Source organism: Bubalus bubalis, chromosome 23 (genome assembly GCF_019923935.1).
Source record: "Bubalus bubalis isolate 160015118507 breed Murrah chromosome 23, NDDB_SH_1, whole genome shotgun sequence".
NCBI classification, from domain to species: Eukaryota; Metazoa; Chordata; class Mammalia; order Artiodactyla; family Bovidae; genus Bubalus; species Bubalus bubalis.
The window spans coordinates 34,269,390-34,295,207 of record NC_059179.1 but is presented as its reverse complement, the minus strand read 5'-3'; the positions used below and the strand labels follow the sequence as shown (position 1 = coordinate 34,295,207).

The following is a 25,818-nucleotide window of genomic DNA, read 5'->3' as shown; positions in this document are numbered from 1 at the left end:
AAAAGGCCACTGGGCCGGTCTAGAAGCTCCAAGAGAACAATTCCCCACCCTTCAGTTTGGAAATTAGCAGGTTTTAGAACTAAAATAAAACGAAATAAATCTGTAGAACTTAAAGGGCCCAAACTTTTTTTTTCTTTTCCAAGTTCCCCTTTTAGACCGGGAACAGCCGATTCGACACAGCATTGGTCACGGGAAGCTGTTCCCGCCACGACATGAAAGGTAAAGGAGTAGGCTTTTTTAAGTTGGGAGGGACTGGCCAATGGCTTGGCTTTTACATGAACGCCGCATTTTATTACCAGGGAGTGCCGTGAAAGTGCAGGAGCGAACACGGGGACCGGGCGGGCGAGGGGTGTCGGGGGGAGCGGACGCAGCTGGAGCTCCTCGCAGGGAGGTGGGGGTGGTGAGGGTGGCAGGTGGGCGCCTGCCCTCAGTAGAGGCGGGGGGGCACCGATGGCTTTTGCGGAGCGGGCTGTGTTGGCAGCTCCCTCACTCCCAGCCCTGGGGAATGGAGGGGAATGAGGGCCCCCTCCACTGGCCTTGCCGTCTCTAATGCCCAAACAGGAGGTCGAGCCGGTGGGTGTCATCAGGCAGGTGAACCTTGGTTTTTGAGGCTGGTGGGAAAGAAAGCTGATCACTTGCAGGCAGATCACCTCTGCGATCTGAAGTTAGGCGTGTGGGTGGTCTCGATGCAGGTACAACTTCACATACTTGAATTTTGTTTGTTCATTATGCAGTCTTTGTTCATTGCCGCTGGAGGAAGATACTGGACTGACCCAGGAAACCGAAGGTGTTGAATGACCTGGAGTCACGGATAAGGGCTATTACTTTTCTTTTGCCAATCACACACATTTGATTATGGTGTGACTAGAGTTACTAGCAAGCTGAAGTAGCCATTAAGTGTTTGGAACACCTGCTGAGTCAGTTGCCTAGGGACTGTGGTTGGATTTATGATTTGGACTGTTGTCCAGCTGAAAAAGAATTGACAGGAGCTTTATAAGGATTTTACAAAGCTCCTTCTAAAATTAGTCTGTTAAACCTATGATTTCCATTAGGACTTGGTATTCAAAGTATTACTGATTCTTACTTTTATGAATCAAGTCCTGGAAAAAGCCAAGAGACCTGAATGAAGTATACACAATGGAAAACTCAGATGCTACCCCTGTTAATTTTACTGTGCTATAAATGGAACAGCAAGTGTTCTTAGGTAAGAGGTTTGTGGTTTCCCAATATATTCATTACCAGAGCTTTAGAGTCCCATCAAGTTAGTAAGTTTTTTGTTACTTTTTTTTCCTCAGCAAAATAATTCCCTTTAATAATTTTGTAACAAGAAACAGATTGTCAACTTGCTTAAGATTAGTGCTTTTTTAATGATCAGTATCATTTTGCCATGTTAGAAGATGCTTTTTTGGAAGAAGACATCTGGGAATACAAATCCAAAAGAAAACCAAAACGAGTACATCCAAATAATTGCTCTGAGAATATTCCAGATTCTGTTGAAAAAGCAACAGATGGACAACACCAGTCAAAACGAAACAGAAATAAAAAAAGGACTGTAGAAACTAAAAAGAAGGTCAAGACACCGGAAACATGCCTTAGAGAAACAGACAGTCAGACATCTGTAGCTTCCAGTCAGAGCTCCATTTGTGGAGATGGTATTCAACAGTGCCAAGACACGGAGGCCACTCCAGAAAAGCGCTGTAGGACTCAAAAAAACAAACATATGTCTCCAAAGACACGACCGGTTTATGATGGGTACTGTCCCAACTGCCAGATGCCTTTTTCCTCCTTGCTAGGTCAAACACCTCGATGGCATGTTTTTGAGTGTTTGGATTCCACACCAGTCTCCGGAACAGGTAAGATTCCAAAAAAGACAGTGGGCTCGAAATAGTCAACAAGACCTGAGTGAGGCCAGACTTAACAATCTGGAAGGAAGGAAGGAAGGAAACCAGATAAGTAGTAAACCGGAAGTGAGATGAGATACTCTTAGGAATGACTCACCTTTGAAGGAAACAAGATGATGCATTGTTACCCTTCTTGTGAGGGTAAAAAGATACTAGTCATTGGTATAACTGTAGAGAGTATTGCAAACCTGAAAAACAGTTTGAATGGGGAATTCCCTGGTGGTAAGTGGTTTGGGCTCTTTTCTTCCACTGCAGGTGGAATGGGTTCAATCCCTGGTTTGAGAACTAAGATCCTATAAGCCTCATGGCCAAAAAAGAAAGTTTTAATGCATTTTATTATTTCATAAGAGTTCCAAAACATCTGTGATTTTTCATAAATGTTAATTGAGCACATATTAGGCTACTTTTACCTGCATAAGGTAGGTGGTATTGACATCTAATGGGCTTCCCAGGTGGCACAGTAGTAAAGAATCCACCTGCCGGTGCAGAAGACATGGGTTCAATCCCTGGGTTGGAAAGATCTCCTGGAGAAGGAAATGGTAGTCCGCTGCGGTATTCTTGCCTGGGAAATCCCATGGACAGAGGAGCCTGGTGGGGGTGGGTACAGTCCCTGGGGTTGCAAAGAGTCAGACATGACTTAGCGACTGTGTTGTGCTTAGTCACTCAGTCGTGTCCGAACCTTTTCGACCCCAGACACTGCACCCCTCCAGGCTCCTCTGTCCATAGGGATTCTCCAGGCAAGAATACTGGAGTGGGTTGCCCTGCCCTCCTTGACTTAGTGACTAAACAACAGCAATTGATATCCAATAGAGGTGAAATGAAGTCGCTCAGTCATGTCCAACTCTGCGACCCCATGGATGTAGCCTGCCAGGCTCCTCTGTCCATGGCATTTCCCAGGCAAGAATACTGGAGTGGGTTGCCATTTCCTTGGCCAGAAGATCTCCTGACCCAGGGCTAGAACCCAGGTCCTCCTCACTGCAGGCGGACTCTTTACCATCTGAGCACTTGGTGTTCTTAAAAGTTGAACAATTTGCCCACATTATATTTTGTGAAACAGACTTTTAGAGAATCATGAATGTAGTCCACAGGATTCTTGAAGTCAAGAATACCATACATTCTTAATGTACAGAAAGAAGAACTAGGAAGGAGTGTTAGTTTATTAAGATTCTAGTAAATAATTGTGCCAAATGAGAACTGAAGTAATATTACATTTTTGTTACCTTTTAAACTATATAGTTAAATGTCATGTTTAATATGTAGAATTAAATGTAATACGTAGAATTAATATGTAAATTAAATGTAATATAAATCCTACTTATAGTATATGGAGAATAAGTTGTTATTGATGATTTATTTTGTATATTTTAAAGTTATATACCATATATAAAATTTTAAATCTCAGAGAATTAAAATTCAGTAAAATAAAAGTAATATTCAATATGGCTTTCAGTTAACTATGATTCAAAAGACATTTTATTATTAACCTCTAGTTCTCATTTTAAAGTACTGCAAAGATGCAAAATAACAACAACAACAAAAAAACTGGCACTAGTCTTTCCTGTAAAAGTGAAAGCCTCAACAAATGCTAGTAATTTGGTTTTCAGTGGCTTGAAAATCAGAAATTGAAGTCCCATAATGAGCCCCTCAGGGTAAAATGTCTTACAGATGAAGCCACCTCAAAGAGATTTTTCTCTTTGCTTTTCACTGATAAACTCCTTTGAACAGAATCTCAGGTGGATTGTTCTTGAGTTCTTTAACATATACTTTTATGAGCTAGTTTTAAGTTTTAAGCAATGAAGTCTTCCAATTTAATGTAATATCTTTTTTGGGGGTGAAAGTCGCTCAGTCATGTCTGACTCCTTGTGACCCCATGGACTATACAGTCCATGGATTCTCCAGGCCAGAAGACTGGAGTGGGTAGCCTTTCCCAACCCAGGGATGGAACCCAGGTCTCCCACGTTGCAGGCGGATTCTTTACCAGCTGAGCCACAAGGCCAGCCCTTTGGAGGTGGAGGGAGTCATTTTTTGATAGGCCTGGAAGGTGACATACAAGGGGGAGGTTATGCCAAGACGGTTTCCATACTGTTTCTCAATCATAATAGTATGCCAGGGGAGTTTCCAGATTACTTAAGCCTTATTATTAACCAATTTATCAAATTAAATTGCAAATCTACAACAGAATCTAAAATGTTTAGTGTGTGGACAACTCTGATTAAGATTGGTATTATTGTTTTTGTATACAGTGTGAATATTAAATAATGGAACCTAATTTGGTACTGCGGTTGTCATACATCTGTGTTGCCTGATAAGACAAAAATTGGAGTAGAATTTTAGTCTGGAATGTTAAACTTATGATACAGACATACCAGCTTTCTCTCCTTTTTTTGCCTGAGCAATAGAGATGTAGTGAAACTGACGGGATTTCTCGTACAAGCATGACATGCATTTTGGAGGAACTCATCTTTGTGAAAGCTTTTAGTGGGGAGAAAAAGGTGTTAGTCTTAATTTTTTTTTTCCCAAGAAAAGAGTATTTGAAACTTAAAAGAATATTTAAGAATAAGTAGCACCTTGTAAAACCATACTTGATTACTGATAATTGTGTGTTGATTTTTTGTTGGTATAAAGATAGCTGTTGTCCTAAGGCTGCAAAGTAGGGCTGATTATTTACCTGTTAAACCACTTACCTGTTAATTTATAGTGCTAATACTGTCAAAGCTTATTCTGTGCTTTGATCCAGTAATACTTTTTTCTTTATTAAAATTTTCAGAGTGTCCTGATGGTCTTCAGTGTTCCTCAACAATTCCTTCTCATTACCAGAGATACACTCACCTTCTGCTAGCTCAAAGCAGGGCTGGTAATAGTCCTGTCAAGGATCCTTCCCATGGGTCAGGGCAGAGTTTCAGTGAAACTAATTCAGACTTTCTATGTAGCCTTGAGGAAAGATGGTCTCCACATCAGAAACAAACAGAAAACTTAAAAAATGTTTCAACTGATCCCTTGTTAGTGACACGGTGTCTAAAAAGCTCTCAGTCTCCAACTGAAACCAATAAAAAGATTTCTTCTTTGACAAATAGCCAAACTTCCCAACAAGTCCCACAATTTACAGGACATGTTAACAGTGACAAACTGGTAGGAATTGGTTTGCCTCTTGCTGAAGAATTAGACAGCCAAAACAACCCAGAACACAGAAATTTGCCATTGCCAGAAAATGACTTTAGCAACTGTGAAATCTCCTATTCTCCACTTCAAAGTGATGAAGAAACTTACGATACAAGTGATAAGCTGGATGATTCACAACAGGAACTATTTTTCATGGAAAGCTCTAAAGATGGCAGTCTAGAAGAAGATGGCAACAGCTCCAGTTTGTTTAACAAACTATATGAGCCCTTACTGAAGGGCCAGGAGGCCTCCGAAGTGGACGGCTTCTTAACGCAGGATAAACACAATGAAGAAGTGTATAAATGCAACTCTCCTAATGACTCGTCTCAACTTACTTTCCAAAATAAGAGAATTGTTTCACAGGGTCATCCAGCATATACTGATGATGATTTTATGTTGCTTCCACCTGCATTAGCAGAGAGGTTTACTTCTCCTAGTTACCAAGCCTCTAAAGCAAAACCTGATGAGCCAGAATTCCGCTCATCTCAATCAAATAAAGAGAAACAGGTGATTGAAGAATCAGCTGTTTACAATCAAAATTCTCTTCCATTACTTAAGAGTAAAATGTCAAAACGTTTTGAAAACCAGGGAAGAGGGTGTCATTCTTCCCACCCAACCCAAAGTAAAACTAGAGAATTATCAAATAAGAATTCCAGTGCTAAGAACAACGCAAACTCAACATGTTTCTGCAGAAAGGCATTAGATGATATGCTGGACAATAAAGTTCCAGTTTTAAATTCAGAAACATTTTCTAGTACACCTACTGTTGCTAAGCCTTCAAAAATGTTGCCCTCTGGCCCTAAGTGTCATGCAACACAGCCTTCTACTAAGGTAATGAAGCAGATGGATATAGGTGTGTATTTTGGACTGCCGCCCAAAAGAAAAGAGAAATTGCTGGAGGAAAGTTCATTAGAAGGGATGAACTTCAATACAGCTGTAAGTCCTAATGAAAAGAGGTCCCAGCAGCGCAAGAGGAAAGCAGAAAAATCTTTAAGTGATTTAGAATTAGAGGCAAAGAATTTAAGTGAAAGTCAGCCCTCTGTGGAGCTTTCTGATAAGAGGTCACAACGTCAAAGAAAGAGACTTAAAAAGTCAGATTCATTGCAGGAAGGAGGACATCAGAAGAATCCAGGTCACCTTAAGAAGACAGTACCTAGAACAGGCAATTTAAGTAAAGACAAGGCCTTCATAAAATCAGCTCATGGCAGAGTGCAAAGAGAGAACACAAAAATCTCAGAGTCATCTAATGCAGGAGAATTAAGGAAAAGGACATGCCCATTCTATAAGAAAATACCTGGTAAGTCAAAGTAGCAACGCTTAATATATCTACAAAGACGCAACTTCTTTAAACTTCATGTTCATTGCTCATGTTGTGTGCATGTGAAACAATTTTTTGTGTTTCCCTTATTTTTTATGTAACAGATATTTTTTTTTTGCCTATTTAATCTTTTTTTTGGTCCATTTAATTCAGCAAACTTCTACTAAACATATTCTATATACAAAATGGGGCTTCCCTGGTGGCTCAGACAGTAAAGAATCTGCCTTCAATGTGGGAGACCCAGGTTCGATCCCTGGGTTGGGAAGATCCCCTGGAGAAGGGAATGGCAACCCACTCCAGTATTCTTGCCTGGAGAATTCCATGGACAGAGGAGCATGGCGGGCTACAGTCCATGGAGTCACAAAGAGTTGGACACAACTGAGTGACTAACACCACCACCATATACAAGATACTGTACTAGCTATATAGATATTACAGATTTGACAAAAATTAGTATAGATCAGCTTAATACAGAGGAAGGAAAGGATTTCTGTAAGTAACCATGGTAACAGATAGCCTCTAAGAACTTAAGAGAAATGCAAAGTGGCTGGATGGCATCACTGACTCGATGGACATGAGTCTGAGTGAACTCCGGGAGTTGGTGATGGACAGGGAGGCCTGGCGTGCTGCGATTCATGGGGCCGCAAAGAGTCAGACACGACTGAGTGACTGAACTGAACTGAAAAAGCTTCAAAGAAGGAAAATGTCATGGGTTACACAGGTCATAATAAATGCTAACCATTTTTAAACCATGTAATAATTTACTTTCATAATCTTTTCATATTTTTTTAATTCCTTGTGCCTTCATAGAAGAGCTAATAGAGAAATGTGTAGTAAAATGAATTTTATTATTGAAGAAACCAGGTACCCTTCTGAAAAGACTATAAAACTGCCAAAATGCACTTGGTTTCAGGAAGATTCTTTAATGTGCTTTTTTGATACTATAAATTATAATTTGCTCAAAATATTTATGTGAAGAAAAGCATTTATGCACATTTTGATTAAATTTATATATTTAAAGTGAGCCCAGAACTAGTGGGCCATGTGTGGATAGGCCTCTGTAGAATTGTGGAGGTATGCTTATTTACCTGCATATTTTACAACAGCTCAATCTTTTTTTTTTCATAATTGCTGCTCTAGGGAGCCTTTTTAGGCTGTTTTTTTTTTCTCATTTCTCTTTCTGCTCCCCACCTCCCACAATGAAATTCAAATACTATGGATATCTATTTGCCTATTGTTGTTCTGTGACTCTTGGGAGGGCCAGTGAGATCATTTGGGTCATCAACCATTTTTCTCCTGCCAGAAGCAGGTCAATGTCACCCCTATTGAGATTTCATGTTTTAGAAGAAAGATAGCATTCCCCTTTTGCTGTTTCACAGAAGTAAAGGATTTCTAGGTGCCTAGTAAGTATCATGAAAACATTCAGCTAGCCAAATAACTGGTTTGTAGCTTAGTACTTTTTTTTTTTGGCAAAGTTATTCTTAAAGACTATACTGGGTATATTTAGTGTAAACTTACAAGACTCATTTTCATCTCTAGGATCATCCTTTGATGAATTTATGTGGTGTAGATTTTTAAATTAAATTGTAAAGTTAAGTTGGACATGAGGTGTAAAGGTGTAAGAGCGTTTGCTATATAAGCAAATTGGGTAACTTTTACTTCACTCTTGCTAAAGCAGCTGCTCTGATGTTTTCATTGTAGGAACTGGCTTTACGGTCGATGCCTTTCAGTATGGATGGGTTGAAGGTTGTACTGCCTATTTTCTCACTCATTTCCATTCTGATCATTATGCTGGATTGTCTAAAAACTTCACGTTTCCCATTTATTGTAGTAAGGTAAGTTCTAATATTCTCAATTCTTGATTTTGTGGAAGGCAGTGAATTTCTAAGCAGTTTGATTAAAAAATAATTAAAATTGTAAGATCATTTTTCTAGAAAATATATGAAAAAGCAGATTCCACATTTTAGACTCTAAAATCAAATGAGTTATTGTCGATAGTTACAATAGATTTTTTTAAATATGCTTTATTTTATGGAGACAACAGATAGCTCATGATGTACTGAAACATGTTTCATTCAGTAAATATTTACTGAATGCCTAAAAAGATACTCATGGCAAAATACCTAACTTCAGGGAGCTTACAGCCTACACATTCACCAGTACTCCAGTGGGCTCTCTATTTGTAGTAGAAAAGTAAACAGAATGCCTAGAAGTAAGGAGAAGTCAGGGGCTTTACTGTGTCCTAGGCTAAGGTTAGAAAAAGTTTCATGATGAAAGAGACACCTTGAACTAATCATTAAAAGGTGAGCATTTTAATGTGTACTACTAAGGACTTTGGATAGAATTTGATTTAATCCTTAAGTATTCTTGAATTATCCTCTTTTTATTAGTGAAGTGACTGAGTCTTGGAGCGGTTAAGTTGCCCCAAGTCACAGAGCTAGTAATGACAGACACAGAGTTTGAACACAGGTCTGTCTGATTCCAGATCCAGGCAAAAGAAAGAGAAGAGAGCCTTCCAGGTAGAGAAGAGTGTGTGTAAAGGAACAGACACCTGAGAAGTATAGCCATTCCAGGAACTTCAGTTGCTAAAAACAAGCTAAGGAATAACAGGAGATAAACCCACAGAAATGGGTAGGGGCCAAATCATGAAGGATTCTGTGTGTCATGCTGGGTAATAGACTTTTTACAGGTGAGGGAGAAGTCGGTGATAGTGTTTAAGCAAAGTTGTGATGCAGTCATTTTAGAAAGTCCTTCCTGGCATTCTGATAGGTTTACATGAATATATAAGTGAAAGAACAAGGAAATCATTAAGATGCTTGAGTTCTTCAGTAGATATGAAATAAAGACTTAATTAGTGTTTTCATGTATCAGCAATAAGTGCATCCTGTTTTGCAGATAACTGGCAATTTGTTGAAGAGCAAACTTCATGTACAAGAACAATATATCCATCCATTGCCAATAGACACTGAATGTATAGTGAATGGTATCAAGGTTATTTTGCTAGATGCCAATCAGTAAGTATTAAAGTTACCTCACTGACAACCTGTTTTTAAATATTCAAAAGGAAAACACATTGCATGGTTATTTAAGAACTTTTTGTTGAAACTATTAGCTTGATATTTCTTAAAACAAGTGAATCATTTTGATATTTGGCAAATCTAATACAGTTAAGTTAAGTTTAAAAATAAAATAAAATTAAAAAAAAAAAAAAAAAACAAGTGAAATGTGTTTCTTCTTTTGGAAAAACAAAATATACCCAATACAGAAACAAAGATTAAATGTAGAGAGATTCTCTAAGTGTTCTCTAACCCTTTTTTAATACAGTTTAATTACTGTGCTTTACATATGAGACTCTTATTTTTTTTTAATCTTTTAACATATTGCTGCTGTTCTTTAAGAGATAACCTTTTGCCATTTTCTTTAATATCACTTATATAAATTAACAGCTGGTACTCCATTCAGATTCTAGAGGATTTTTTTTTTCCTTTAAGAAATCCTTTAGGTTTTTGATACTAAAGATTTGGAAGATTTTTTTCTTGAAAGAATTTTTTCTTTTTCGCCTCGTTTTTTTAAATGTTAAGTACTGTCAGGATTCACAGTGCCAAAATACAACTGGCAGTCAGCTACGCATCTTTACACTTTCCGTGGAATGTTATCCTTATGTACCTTAGAGATCATAGATACCTGGAGAATTAAAATTAAAACTAAACCAAAGTCTCCTAAATTCCAGGCCAGTGCTATTTTTTTCAGATTGCCTGTGAGATTTTATCTGCTAACTTTGCTGCTGTTTATTTTTTTAATCACCAATTATAACAACTCCAGTTCTGATTTTTTTTTTTTTTTTGGTGAACTTTATTGAGGTGTAATTTACATAAATAAAATGGACCTATTTTAAGTCTTTGTTGAATTTTGACAAAACTATACACCCATGTAATTCCCACCACAATAAAAATATGGAAAATATTCCCTACCACAGGAGTTTTCCTTGTGTTCCTTCCCAGTCAATCCCAAACTCCAACTCTGACTCAGAAAATCTTGTTTTCTGTGACTGTGGATTAGATTTGTCTTTACTAGGGATTCATCTGAATGAAATCATATAGTAACTCCTGTTTTGTATCTGGATTCTGTCACGTGTTGCATTTTTGAAATTCATCCATGCTGTTATGTGCTCCTTTTTATTGCTGCGTAGTATCTACTGAATGACATAATACAATTATTTTATCCATTCAGTTCTTGATGGACAACTGATTTTTGTTCTTTGACTTTGCATCCTGAGACCTTGCTAAACCTGATCATTAGTTGTTGTAGGTTTTTTTGTATTAATAGATTCTTGAAAATTGTCCACATATGTCTACAAATAAAGATGATTTCGTTTTACTTCTTTCTTTCCATTTAGATTGGTATTTTTTCTCTTATTTATTTTACTGGATTAGACCTTCAGATAATGTCAAATGTAAGTGGTGAGACCAGACATGTTCCCATGTTCTTAATCTTAAGAAGAAAGTATTCAGTCTTTCTCCATTAAGTATGATGTTAGCAATAGGTGTTTCATAGATGCCTTTTATGAATTTTGAGGAAAATCCCCTCTGCTGGAAGTTTGTGATAATGAATGGGTGTTGAATTTTGTCAAATGTTTCTTTGGCATCTATTGAGATTATAATATAATTTTTCTCCTCTATAATGTTAATGTGGAAAATAACAAAAATGGATTTAAACCAGCCTTATATTACTGAGATAAACCCCACTTAGTCTTCATGTATTACCCTTTTTGAAAATTTATAGGTAGATTTGATATGCTAATATTTTGTTAAGGAATTTTGTCTTTTTTACAATGTCTATTGGTCTACAGTTTTTTAAAATAATACTTTTGTCTTACTTTGATATCAGAGTAATACTGACCTCATGAAGTATATTCCCTTCTGCTCTATTTTCTGAAATGTGTCATATAGTAATTGTTATTATTTCTTCCCTAAATGTTTCATAGAATTCTCCAGTGAAGTCACTGAGGTATGGATTTTGGGTTCAGGGAAAGGGAAGTTTGTAATTATTTCCTGCTGCTGCTTCTGCTGCCAAGTTGCTTCAGTCGTGTCCGACTCTGTGCGACCCCACAGACAGCAGCCCACCAGGCTCTGCCATCGCTGGGATTCTTCAGGCAAGAACACTGGAGTGGGCTGCCATTTCCTTCTCCAGTGCATGAAAGTGAAAAATGAAAGTGAAGTCGCTCAGTCTTGTCTGTCTCTTCGTGACCCCATGGACTACCTTGCCATTGCCTTCTCCAGTTATTTCCTGTGTTTTCCTAGAATTTAAGAGTCTGACTCATAGCGACCCCGTGGGCTGCAGCCCACCAGGCTCCTCTGTCCATGGGATTTTCCCGGCAAGAATACTGGAGCGGGTTGCCATTCCCTTGTCCAAGGGATCGTCCTGACCCGGGGGTCGAACCAGGGTCTTCTGCATTGCAGGTAGATTCTTTACCATCTGAGCCACCAGGGAAGCCCTAACAACCCATGGGACCTGTGACCAACCAGGGAAGCTCAGCTGAGCCTTAGTATCCAGGGATTGTATTGAAAGTCAGTAGTGTATAATTTTGGAGAAGGCAATGGCGCCCCACTCCAGTACTCTTGCCTGGAAAATCCTGTGGACCGAGGAGCCTGGTGGGCTGCAGCCCATGGGGTCGCTACAAGTCGGACATGACTGAGCGACTTCACTTTCACTTTTGACTTTCATGCATTGGAGAAGGAAATGGCAACCCACTCCAGTGTTCTTGCCTGGAGAATCCCAGCGATGGTGAGCCTGGTGGGTCTCACAGAGTCGGACACAACTGAAGCGATTTAGCAGCAGCAGCAACAGCAACAGCAGTGTATAATTCTAGCACCCATATGACTGACCTCAGTACTCAGACTCCAGTTCCACTAAAGCAAAAAACAAGTATTCACCGCTGTTAGTAACTATCTGATCAAACTAGTAACACATGGCCCAATGTGTGCGGCATCCAAAACACTCTTAGCAGGCAGAATGCTCCAAGGACTCAAAACTCATCTCCCAAGGACTAGTCCTAAAGACAGGCCTTTCTTGAGGATGTGTGGAGTTTTACCAGCCTTGGCCTGCTGAATTAACCTTTTCCTGCACACCAATTTTTTGCGTATGTGACATAAATTCCCTTACATTAAAATGCTACACTTCTCTGTAGTACAGTGCTATATCATTGTGGTCAGTTAATAAAGTGTGTTAACTTGTTGATATTGAAATGAATACTCTTTCTCTAGATGCTTTGATCTGTGTAAATAATATTCCTTTGAAACGTTTGTGTTCAGCTGTCCGGGTGCTGTCATGATCCTTTTTTGTCTTCCTGACGGTCATGTCATACTACACACGGGAGACTTCAGAGCAGACCCCAGCATGGAACGTTCTCTACTCGGATGCCACAAAGTCCACACGCTTTACTTAGATACAACGTAAGAGAAGCTTTGTTTGTGTGCTTCTTTTTTCCACTGACAGCATTTCCCTGTATATTATGAATAATTTGAGCTTGTGCTTAGGTAATCAAAGGAATGACTTATTGTCAATTATCATTTTAAGTACTTACAGAAAGATGGTTGAAAAAACATACACTTAGGACAACTCTGGGATTACATGTCTTAATTGACTCCAGCTCAATTTTTTTTTTTTTTTTTGGTAATATCCCTTTGAAAATATGGTTTGTATGAGAATCTTGTTGCTGAAACAGGGAAGGAAAATTTGAAATTTGGGAGCAAACTTTAGGAAAACATCCTTTAAGGTTATCCTTTCAAAGTATCTGTGTAACAATTAAGTGTGATTATGAAGAAAAGAAAATAGAGAATGAGGTCTGTGTCTGAATATTCAGAATTATGTTGTTCCTTTCTCCAAAAGGTAATCTATAAGCAACAGTCTTGAATTCCTAAGTGCTATCAACATTATAGTATAAGCCATTGTCTTTTTGAGTGCATGCATGCTAAGTCACTTCAGCTGTGTCTTTCTCTTTGCGACTCCATGAACCGTAGCCCACCAGACTCCTCTGACTAATAGGATTCTCCAGGCAAGAATGCTGGAGTGGGTTGCCATTTCCTCCTCCAGGAGGATCTTCCCAACCCAGGATAGAACCCATGTCTCTTATGTCTCCTGCCTTGGATGGGGGTTATTGACTACTAGCGCCACCTAGGAAGCCCCATTGTCTTTTTCAGTTCAGTTCAGTCACTCAGTCGTGTCTGACTCTTTGCAACCCCATGTACTGCAGCACACCAGCCCTTCTTGTCCATCACCAACTCCCGGAGTTTACTCAAACTCATGTCCATTAGGTCGGTGATGCCATCCAACCATCTCATCCTCTGTCGTCCCCTTCTCCTCCCACCTTCAATCTTTCCCAGCATCTGAGTCTTTTCAAATGAGTCAGTTCTTCCCATCAGGTGGCCAAAGTATTGGAGTTTCAGCTTTAGCATCAGTCCTTCCAATGAACACCCAGGACTGATCTCCTTTAGAATGGACTGGTTGGATCTCCTTGCAGTCCAGGGGACTCTCAAGAGTTTTCTCCAACACCACAATTCCAAAGCATCAATTCTTCAGCACTCAGCTTTTTTCACAGTCCAACTCTCACATCCATACATGACCACTGGAAAAACCATAGCCTTGACTAGACGGAACTTTGTTGACAAAGTAATGTCTCTGCTTTTTAATGTGCTATCTAGGTTGGTCATAACATTCCTTCCAAGGAGTAAGCGTCTTTTAATTTCATGGCTGCAGTCACCATCTGCAATGATTTAGAAGCCCAAAAGAATAAAGTCTGACACTGTTTCCACTGTTTCCCCATCTATTTGCCATGAAGTGATGGGACCAGATGCCATGATCTTCGTTTGCTGAATGTTGAGCTTTAAGCCAACTTTTTCACTCTCCTCTTTCACTTTCATCAAGAGGCTTTTTAGTTCCTCTTCACTTTCTGCCATAAGGGTGGTGTCATCTGCATATCTGAAGTTATTGATATTTCTCCCGGCAATCTTGATTCCAGCTGTGCTTCTTCCAGCCCAGCATTTCTCATGATGTACTCTGCATATAAGTTAAATAAGTAGGGTGACAATATACAGCCTTGACATACTCCTTTTGCTATTTGGAACCAGTCTGTTTTTGCTAGCATGTGAGATAAGTGTAATTGTGCAGTAGTTTGATCATTCTTTGGCATTGCCTTTCTTTGGGATTGGAATGAAAACTGACCTTTTCCAGTCCTGTGGCCACTGATGAGTTTTCCAAATTTGCTGGCATATTGAGTGTAGCACTTTCACAAAATCATCTTTTGGAGTTGAAATAGCTCAGATGGAATTCCATCACTTCTACTAGCTTTGTTCCTAGTGATGCTTCCTAAGGCCCACTTGACTTCACGTTCCAGGATGTCTGGCTCTAGGTGAGTGATCACACCATTGTGGTTATCTGGGTCATGAAGATCTTTTTTGTACAGTTCTTCTGTGTATTCTTGCCACCTCTTCTTACTATCTTCTGCTTCTGTTAGGTCCGTACCATTTCTGTCCTTTATTGTGCCCATCTTTGCATGAAATACTCCCTTGGTATCTCTAATTTTCTTGAAGAGATCTCTAGTCTTTCTCATTCTATTGTTTTCCTCTATTTCTTTGCACTAATCGCTGAGAAAGGCGTTCTTATCTCTCCTTGCTGTTCTTTGGAACTCTGCATTCAAATGGATATACCTTTTCTTTTCTCCTTTGCTTTTTGCTTCTTTTCTTTTCACAGCTATTTGTAAGGCCTCCTCAGACATCCATTTTGCCTTTTTGCATTTCTTTTTCTTGGGAATGGTCTTGATCCCTGTCTCCTGTACAGTGTCATGAACCTCCGTCCATAGTTCTTCAGGCACTCTGTCAGATCTAATCCCCTGTCTTTTTATTATTGTTAAAATACCTCTGATTGGTTTTTCAGAAATGATGTTAACTATTTCAATCTGTCTCAGTAAGACCTGAGTTTGGATGGCATATTTTAGTAAGAGATGATCTTCCATATCCAGTTTTCTAACACTATTGCTAATTTTTCCATCCTTCTATATGTACTTAAATACTAGGTGAATTAAGAAAATAATGTTTTAAAAGAAATCTTTTTATTGTTACTTTAGTCTACATACCATTCTGAATTTCTTTGTGGGTTTTTATAGGAGAGAAGACTGAGTTTTGTCTGCTCTTATAGCTGACCAGCAAAGAGTATATTTCTTTGATGTTTATACTTTATGAGTTTTTTAGTGAAAAAGTGCTGAACTTTCATGTCAAATATCTATAGTAGTGTTAAAGTTAATACTAATAGTACTATTTTTCATTGGGTGTTATTATATTGAGGTAGACACAACTAGATCTGCTATATTCCTATAATACTATATATATTTCTGTATCTCCTAAGAGAGAATAACAACCATGTGAATATTAACTACTTGATTTTGTGCTACTTCATCAAATTCATGTTCAATTTCATTATTAAAAATATATATTTTTGATAAAGCAGAATTCTTTAGTCCATAAAGACAATCCCTATCAATAGTATTTTCTTTGATAGGGCTTGGGGTTAAGAAAAGAAGATATTAAGGTTTACAATTCATAGCTAAAATAGCTAAGTAGAAATATTCTTGAAGGAAGAAAATGCAGTTTTTTTTATTTGAGAGTGATAAATATAATGAAAAAGGTACATTGAAAATGTGAAATTCCATCATAAATAATCAATAGCTGTTAACAAATATTTTAACCACAGGCACTGGTGAGGTAACTGCAGAGGTGTTAATACACTATCCTACTATTGTATGTAATTTTGACAAAGCTTCTTTTGTAAAATAGCATCCGACTTAATGCTATGGCTTTCTTGTTGTTCTCTTAGTAAGACTGTACTTACATGTTACAGATATTGCAGCCCGGAATACTCTTTTCCATCTCAGCAAGAGGTTATCCAGTTTGCCATCAACGCTGCCTTTGAGACTGTAACTCTAAACCCACGGGCTCTTGTTGTCTGTGGCACTTACTCTATTGGAAAAGAGAAAATCTTCCTAGGTGCGTGATAGCTATAGCTAATTTACATTACTGTATTACAAGGATCAGATTCTTTTTGCATAAAGCCCTTTCAAGCTTCGTTCTTGTGCTCGATATTTATTTCCTGAAACAGTTTAGTATTACCTTTGAAGTTGAAGAAAAATTTGATAGAGTTTAATTCCTTTAAACTTTGAAAGACTTAATGGAAACATTTGATAAGTCTGTTTATGGTAGCCTTTATATCTACAAAGTGTGTATAGAGCAAAAGCCCACGCTACATTAATATTTTAGCAGACTGAGAGATGACTGGTGCATAGTTTCACTGCACTTTTTGATGATAATTATCAATTAATTATTTTAGAGAACAGGTTTAGTTTTTGTTCCTAAATGATTTCTGGAAATGCAACTGTAATTTTTCTAGATTAGTATGGTACTATTTTGCAAAGTATTTTCCATTTCTTCTTAACTGTGGTCCCATAATGTCAAATACTAAGATGTAAAATGATAAAGTCAGGGTTTTAACTCCTGCAAACTTATTTTTTCCCCCTCCCTCAACCCCTTTCCATCCATCTTTTATAATTTTGAAAGACTAGTTCTTTAAAAATAAGTTATTGGATTTCTCACAATTTATTCCTTATGGTTCTGTTGCTCAGTCGCTTCAGTCGTGTCCGACTCTGTGCGACCCCATAGACGGCAGCCCACCAGGCTTCTGTCCCTGGGATTCTCCAGGCAGGAACACTGAAATCTGTTGCTATTTCCTTCTCCAATGCATGAAAGTGAAAAGTGAAAGTGAAGTTGCTCAGTTGCGTCTGACTGTTAGCAACACCATGGACTGCAGCCTACCAGGCTCCTCCGTCCATGGGATTTTCCAGGCAAGAGTACTGGAGTGGAGTGCCATTGCCTTCTCTGTTCCTTATGGTTAACCAAGAAAATTATTCAGCCTTTTTGAGACATTATTGCACAAGTGTGAATGTTTTTAATTTCTATTTGGTAAATTCTTGTTTTAAAGTTGATTAAGTTGTTATTTAATCTTTTCATGAACTATAACTTATTATTTTTGAACTTTTCCTGTAGCCATTGCCGATGTTCTGGGTTCAAAAGTAGGCGTGTCCAAAGAAAAATATAACACATTACAGTGCTTCAATATACCAGAAGTTAGTTCCTTCATCACTACAGACATGTGCAATTCACTGGTTCACCTTCTCCCAATGATGCAAATTAATTTTAAGGTAAGCACTCAAGAGATACGTCTTTAGGATGAACTAGAAAAGGCAATCTGATGATTGTAAACTAGAATGCCATTTTACTTGCATTTAAGGTAGAGAAATTCAGTTACAATGGAGTCAAAGTAGTTTGCCCTAAAAAATCTTTTAAGTGAATTTGAAATGTTTTTAAGTTTTTTTGGTGCAGCTGTATAGAGTGATTCATATGCTCATCAGGAGTTTAGGAGCTAGGGAAGGAAGAAACAAAAATAGAAAAATGTATGCATCTCTCTGGTCATTCAAGCCTTGTATTTGTAAGATTATTTTCCATTTCTTCCTGGACGAGTGGGGAAATGAATGAAGAATTCTAAGGCATTCTTTTCTTCAGGTCTATTCTGTATATTATTAAGCCACTATACCATTGATATATGTTGAAAATATATATGTTAGGATTAAATGAAATAGTAGAAGTGTATTTTAAAAGAAAGTTCTAGTGTTAGTTCTGAGGTATAAATTAAGATATATATGATGTGACCTCCCTGTAATTTATGGGGGTTTGTTTGTCAGATTTATTCAGATACTAAGATTCATTCCTTTTACTAACATTTTGACACCTTGCAAAGGAATACATCAAACCTGTGTATTAAAAGCAGTAAAGAACATGATGTACACCAAAAAATATATCTTTAATTTTGTTGTAATATTTATGAAACAATTTTATGGAGCCTTTTGAAATAGCTTAGTAGGTATTGATTACTATATCTGTCATAAATAAGAACACTGATACAGTGTAAGGAAAATTAATATTTTAGTTCTATGCCTTGAGTAAGGAAATTCTCCTCTTTTCATGAGATTATGATAAAATCCTTTTGGCACCTATTTCCATGAGTATGTAATTCATAAAAATCTCAAGGATAATCAAGTCATAGTGTTGTCCATTAGTGTTTAAGCCAGCTTTGCAAACATATGTTAAATTTGAGAGGCATCCAGTTTGCATGGAGGCTAATGAGAATGTTGCTTAATCAAAAAATGAACACTGATATCCTGAGGAGGGTATAACATATGTTTATGATTTTTATCTTACTGTGTTATTTCTTGCTTAGTTTGTTTCATTTGAACAAATGATCCATTTAAGGGGACAAAATGGGTAGGGGAATCAGAATATTATGGAGGTGAAGGGGCTAGAATTTTCAGGAAAGAATGTTTATGAGTACCTTGTGCTGTGGAGAGGTCATATAAGGAAAGGATGACGTTCACAAGGACTATTTCAGTGAAGTAATGTTGGAGGAAGCCAGAGGCAGCAGAGGGCTAAGGAATGAATGAGGAGGTATACAGATAGCCAGTAAGCACATGAGAAAAAGAGGATCAGCACTGTTAGCCATCAGGGAACTGTAAATCAAAGCCAGTGAGACACCACTGTACACTCACAGCGATACCTGTAGTAAGGAAGATAGTTCCAGTTGTTGATGAGGATATGGAGAAACTGGAACCTCGTGTACTGCTAACAAGACCGTTAAGTGGTGCAGCTGCTTTAGAAAACAATTTGTTAATGTCTTTAAAAATTAAACATGGAGTGAGTATATGATCAGTAATTCCAGTCCTAGGTATATGCCTAGGAGAATTAAAACATAATGTCCACACAAAAACTTCTACACAGATGTTCATGGCAGCATAGTTCATAGTAGCCATAAAGCTGGAAACAGCTCCAGTGTGCATTAAATGATGGATGGATAAAAAAAGAAGTGTTATGTACATAAAACAGAAATATTCAGCTGTAAAAAGAAATAAATTACTGTTTCATGCTACTGTATGAATAAGCCTTGAGAACATGCCAAGTGAAAGAGACACAAAAGACTACATATTTTGTGATTTCATTTATATGTAATGTCCAGAATAGGTAAATCTGGAGAGAGTAAATAGGTTAGTGGTTTCCAGGGCTTGAGGGAGAGGAGATAGGGAGCAACCGCTAATGAGAACAGTGTTTTCTTTGCAGGGGTGGGTGGAGGTATTAATGAAAATGTTCTAGAATTAGACAGCAGTGATAGTAACACAACTTGGTGACTATATCCCGACAACCACTGAACTGTATGTTTAAAAAAAAAAAAACAAAAAAAAACCTAGCAGTTACCTGCTTTGAAGAAAAAAAAAAAGAATATCTGAAATCTTTGTCTTACTTCCATTATTTGTTGTATGTTTTTGGTATTTTTCTGTAGCTCTTCCCCTTCTTCCATTAAAGTGACCAGATATTGATGACATTCTTTTTACAATTTCATATCCTCAAAACGCAGGTGGAGCAGAAGCAGATGTTTACCATCATAAGGCTACATTTTAGTTAGTACTTAAAGCCAATTTTTTAAACTAGGCAAAATAGTTTTATTGCATCAGAGATAATGACTTTTTTGTGCAAATATAAACATGATACAGTTGTCAGGGTTTCTGAGGCCGGCTTGAAAGACTTAGAAACACTGTAAATCAGGGATCCCCAGCCTTTTTGACACCAGAGACTGGTTTCGTGGAAGACAGTTTTTCCACAGACTGGGAGGTGTGAGGGGAATGGTTCTGGGATGATTCAAGCACACTGCATTTCTTGTGTGCTTTATCTCTATTATTATTACGTCAGCTCTACCTCAGATCATCAGACATTAGATCCCAGAGGTTGGAGGCCTCTGCTATAAATAATAGCACTCATGCTACCTAGTTCAACATCCCAGGTTCATATATGTAAGAACGTAATTGACTACCACCCCTGATTTTAACCTGATTGATGGGATGTGGCAAAACATTAGTTATAGATGATTAATTTACATACTGAAAAATAACTTCAGTAGCATCTACTGAAGGCATTTTTATCACAAACTAGTTACCAGTAAACAGAGAAACAAGTCATAGATCAGGGACTCTATGTTGACTAAATCATAATAAAATTCCTCATGATAGCAGTCCTCCAGTTGCGGTTAATGAATGGCTGGTGGTGGTTGCAGGCTTTCCTGTGTGCTTGGCTTAGATGATGATATCCTGTGTTTTTGTTTGTGGCACAGATTAATGATGTTTTTGTGGTAACTCTAATTTGTCTCATAAAAAGCAGAAATTACTTCTGATTCAGTTCTCCCAAGTGTTTTTACAGAGACACATAAGAATGGATAAATTTGATGACCTATTTTTGAAAGTTGGACTCTTAGTTTATGATCTTACATGTATAATTGCTCTAAACCTGGCTCCTGTCATTTTCTTTTCTTTGTGAGGACAGGAAGAGAAGAGGATTAGTAATTAAGCAGAGTATTATATTAGCTAGATCCTAGACTAAGCAAGACAAAAACCTGAAAATTTGCAGAGCCAGGGATATGGTAATGAAAACTTATATATCTGTAACTGAAACTTTTTTTTTGGAGGAGGGATAGTAGTTGGTAAGATATATGACTGTTTAATGGTAGGTGTACAAATTAGCAAAAGATCATTATTTGATATAAAAAAGAAATCAAAGGATTATTATTAATTTGCCAGTGAAATATTAATGTCTGATAAACACAATAAAATCATCAGCCTCTAGATAATAAGAAGAAAAATTTTTTTAAATGATGTGTTTGTCTTCTACCAAATAGGCATACTTTTTAAAAAGGTAGTATTCCTATGCTGAGATTGAGAGAAAGTGGCACTCTTCATCCGCTTATAAGGGAAATTAGGGGCAAATCCTTAGCTATTCCATTTCTAGGAGTTTATAAACAAATAAGTCCTTTCTGAAGAGATCAATCTAAGGTTCCTAGGTGCTGATGGTGTAATAGATGATGAGAGTTTTAAAAAGAAAGAGCACATTGTTTCCATTAAAAAAAAGAAAAGGATTCAGAAAGTGGTGTTTATGGAAGTCTTCCCCTTCTGCTGTAGGCTTCCAGAAGGTGAAGGCTCTATCTCACCGACCACTTGAACATCAGCCCCTGGAACAGATACTTATTGAATGAATGAATAGGTAGATGAGTGGATTTGTCTTTATGATTTCTTCAGAACTTCCTGCCAGCATCTTTATAAAATTCAGTAGTTTATATGTATGGTTAAAGAAGAAAAAGGAGACTTCTGGAAATCCAAGATGACACTATATACTATTTAGGTTTTTTATTGTTTTAAATAAAACTAGGATGTTATTATGGAGACGGCAATGGCAACCCACTCCAGTACTCTTGCCTGGAAAATCCCATGGACGGAGGAGCCTGGTGGGCTGCAGTCCATGGGGTTGCTAAGAGTTGGACACGACTGAAGCGACTTAGCAGCAGCAGCAGCAGGATGTTATTATAAATTTACATTAAGCCTTTGACACTCTGGGTTTAGTCTTTAGCCAAAAAGTATTAGATTTTTTTTTTTTTTTAAATATCCCTCATGCCATTTTGCCTTAATCTGGGTTTTTCTTATCTTTCAAAGGTTGAACCTTGGTCACTGATTTTCTAAGAATCTTACTTAATGTCCTCACTTGTGACAACCTGAGTTTGGAAAGTTCTATTCTGCTCAAAATGTATTAGCGTTTTATTTCTAATTACAGCAGCCTGAGAAGTTTTGCAGTTATTCTAGTTCATGTATAAAGGGTGAAAAGGAGTAAACATTTGAAAAGAGCTACTGTGCATCTTACAATGTATGTCTGTGCTGAGTATAATCAGTTGTAAAGTTATTTCCACCTTTATATCCATCCGTCAGTCCTTTATTGGTGTAAATGCATGGAGAGTATGGACTCATATTTATCAGTGTTAGTATCATACCTCTAATAAGGGCGGCAAAAAGTCAGACACGACTGAGCTACTGACACACACACACACACAACTTCAGTTAAGCAAAGGGGAGCATTTTTTTTCCGTTATTTTATTTTCTGGTGAGGAGCACAGCGCTAGGTTTTCCAGTGCTCACAACTGAAAACTCCCCCAAACTGTGCTGATGCAACATTTTAATCTTTCTGTTTTATTCCACATTACCCATCTTCACCAACCATTAAATAAATATCTTTTTTTTTTTTTTAAACAGGGTTTACAGAATCACTTGAAGAAATGCGGTGGGAAATACAATCAGATTTTGGCTTTTCGACCGACAGGTTGGACGCATTCTAACAAGTTAACTCGTCTAGCAGATATTATTCCCCAGACCAAAGGAAACATTTCAATATATGGTATATTCATTTTGCTTTTACTCTTAATATTTGGAATTAGTTTACTTTTTTTTTTTTTAAAAAAAAAGCAGTAAAATTAAGATCCAACAAAAAAGAGGTACCAAAGTATCTTTAAGAATTTAACAGGTGAAAATTGCTCCTCACTTTCTAAACCTGTATCTTTAGTACATTGTAAACTCATGTAAAGAAGTACAGCTAGTAGGCAATGACTAATACAGAGGAACCCGTGTGTGTTATCAGTGACATGTCGGGGAGGTTGTAGAACTTCCTGGCCAACCCAATATACTACTTGAAAGGAGAAATGGGTGGTACCACTGTGTTTTAAATGATGCTGTGGCACTGAGAATCCGAAGACAGTGATGGATGTGGTGACAGCAAGAGTTACACACTTGACTTTAATTTTTTCATCTTTGGAGTACATTAATCATTTCTGTCCTCAGAAATTGGCTTATGACTATAGTGGCCAGTGGAGACATTTTTAGACCCTAGTTTACTCTAACCAGGACCCTTTCTCTGTGGTATTTGATCTTCAGTAAAGAAGATAATGAGATTTTGAATACTTAATCTTTTTTTTCTTTTTTGTTCCTTTTTACATGTACAAAGCTTGGGGATGGAATCTGCTTACTTGCTCTGGAAATCAAGAATCTTTTGCTTGTTACCCTTCAGGTTTTACTCATATTTCTTCTAGAATTTTCATGAAATCAGTAGCTGGGCAAAGTGCTAAAGGGAAGAATTGTTTAAAAAGAAAAAATCTATTTACATATAAGAATCTATAGAAATACATATCATTAAGTATCTACATAGAAAAGTAGAAAAGACCCAGGGATTGAACCCAGGTCTCCTGCATTGGCAGGCAGATTCTTGACCATCTGAGCCACCAGGGAAGCTCACGTAGAAAAGTAATAGCATTTTTTAATGTTCAAAAGTGTTTATATAATTTTAATCTTTATTATTTGTAATAGATGATTTCCCTGGTGACTCAGTGGGCAGGAGACATGGGTTCGATGCCTAACCTGGGAAGATACCCTGGAGCAGGGCATGGCAACCCACTGCAGTATTCTTGCCTGGAGAATCCCATATATAGAGGATCCTGGCATGCTACAGTCCATGGGGTCGCACAAAGTTGAGCACAACTTAAGGACTGAACAAAGGAAAAACAATTTGTAAAAAATACTAGCAAATTTTGTTATCAGAAAAAAAAGCACCAAGGAGTTTTCGGCAAAAATACTTGGATTGCTTTCTTTTTCTCTTTTATTTTATTTTGGGTGTGTGCAGGTTTTTTATTAGTTTAGTAAGCACTATCTTTTGTATTGCAGGGATTCCTTACAGTGAACACAGCAGCTACCTAGAGATGAAACGTTTTGTTCAGTGGCTGAAGCCACAGAAAATCATACCTACCGTGAATGTGGGCACCTTGAAATCTAGACGCACAATGGAGAAATATTTTCAAGAGTGGAAACTGGAAGCTGGGTATTGACATTACCCCAAAGGGCTCAGAAACAGTTAAATAACTTAGACCTCGCTTGTTAGTAGTTAAATCTTCAGTGATAATGAAGTATACTTTATGTGAAAAACCTCTTGAAGGTCACTCATTCTGCTTAAGTTCTCATTTACGTTTGAGTAGTATGTTCATAGTGCTGACTACGGAGAGCTCTTAGCATCATCCATGATAATTGAGACTGGTCAGCCTAGTACCTTTGTTTTTTGCCCCTTCTTGCGGGGGCTATTGTATTCTGCATCCAGCAGTAGGAGGGGAAACAAAGACAGATTCAGGAACCAAAGAATTCATGATAATGAACTCTATTGAAAGCATTATATATAAGTAATTACGTATCTTTAAATTTATTTAATATGGGGCATATTTTTATGATAAAAAGTTTATATGATATGCATACTTAAATAAATTAATCTTTAAATATGCTATAGTGTCATTTGTTTTTTAGGATTTATAATTGATGTTTATGTAATTTTATAAAATTTCAGTGACAGTAATTGAACATTTGACTCTGAAGATGACTCAGAGAGCCTAGATAATTACCCAATAAAGGATGGAGAAAAGCTTGCATGAATAATGTTTATCTGGATTGTTTGCTCAAGACATCAGATAACTAAAAGTTTAGACTGCAGTTTTTTAAGTGAGATTATGTAATTTATTTATGAATCTGGATCACCCAAACAGAGATTATGTAGCTGATCCAAAATGAAAATTTGGGGTAATGCATGTTTTAAATGTTTTAATGGAGTTTAAATAAGAAAACATATTTTTGCATTGGGCTTCCCTGGTGGCTCAGCAGTAAAGAATCCACCTGCCAATGCAGGAAACGTGGGTTCAATCCCTGGGTTGGGAAGATCCTCTGGAAGAGGAAATGGCAACCCACTTCAGTATTCTTGCCTGGGAAATCCCATGGATAGAGGAGCCTGGCATGCTACAGTCCATGGGGTCATAAGAGTCCTACACAAGTTAGCAACTCAACAACAACAACAATTCTTGCATTGCCTCTAACAATGAAATTAATTTAGGGATTTCTTAATAAATGTTTTAATAGAAAATTATTTTCCATAACAGTTTTAGTCACCGGAAGGATGGTACTTCCAATGAAGTTTATTTTCATAAGCTTGGATTTTACTTTGTTACAGAGGTAATTGTTAACAGGGATCACATTAAGGGAGGAAAAGCTTTGGGGGCCCAGTAGTAATAAATCCAGTGTAAGTATGTTCTCAGTTGACTTCAATTATGTATTTAAAATATTTTGACTTGTTTGGGCTTGGTGTTTTACACTTTTTATAAGTTATTAAGAATTAGAGAGACTATACAAATAAAGGAATTTTTAACATGGGAGAGACAGTATAGTCATTTAAGGTTATTACTTATTATTTGAGTAATAGTTTTTTCCTAGAATTGTATTTTTCATTGGCAAAAAAATTTTTCATGATTTTAAATGTTTTACTTTCGAAATCCAGGCGTGTTATTTAAGAGCAGCCTCAGCTGTCTCATTTTCTAGTGCAGAATCATCTTTCTACACAATAGTCCATTTATGGCAGCTTAGAATGATTTTGTTTTGCTATTATTATTGCAGAATAT

The 25,818-nt window shown here is 37.4% G+C and overlaps 1 protein-coding gene across 4 annotated transcripts; it reads left to right on the top strand.

Moving 5' to 3' along the window:
- The first annotated feature begins 77 nt into the window (after positions 1-77).
- DCLRE1A (DNA cross-link repair 1A) lies at positions 78-24,657 on the top strand. 4 transcript variants are annotated; one of them, XM_025274127.2, is made up of 11 exons: positions 78-219; positions 735-787; positions 1,395-1,853; positions 4,669-6,357; positions 8,080-8,213; positions 9,274-9,392; positions 12,690-12,830; positions 16,270-16,415; positions 17,469-17,623; positions 22,595-22,736; positions 24,053-24,657. In XM_025274127.2, the coding sequence occupies exons 3-11, from the start codon at positions 1,721-1,723 to the stop codon at positions 24,211-24,213; spliced, it is 2,820 nt and encodes a 939-aa protein (XP_025129912.2). In that variant the 5' UTR covers positions 78-219; positions 735-787; positions 1,395-1,720; the 3' UTR covers positions 24,214-24,657. The 4 variants fall into 4 exon arrangements, with proteins under 4 accessions (XP_025129912.2, XP_006044044.3, XP_006044045.3 ...); XM_006043982.3 differs by having other exon boundaries at positions 80-219; positions 735-1,204; XM_006043983.3 differs by having other exon boundaries at positions 80-219; positions 735-1,204; positions 1,296-1,853.
- The last annotated feature ends 1,161 nt before the right edge of the window (positions 24,658-25,818 follow it).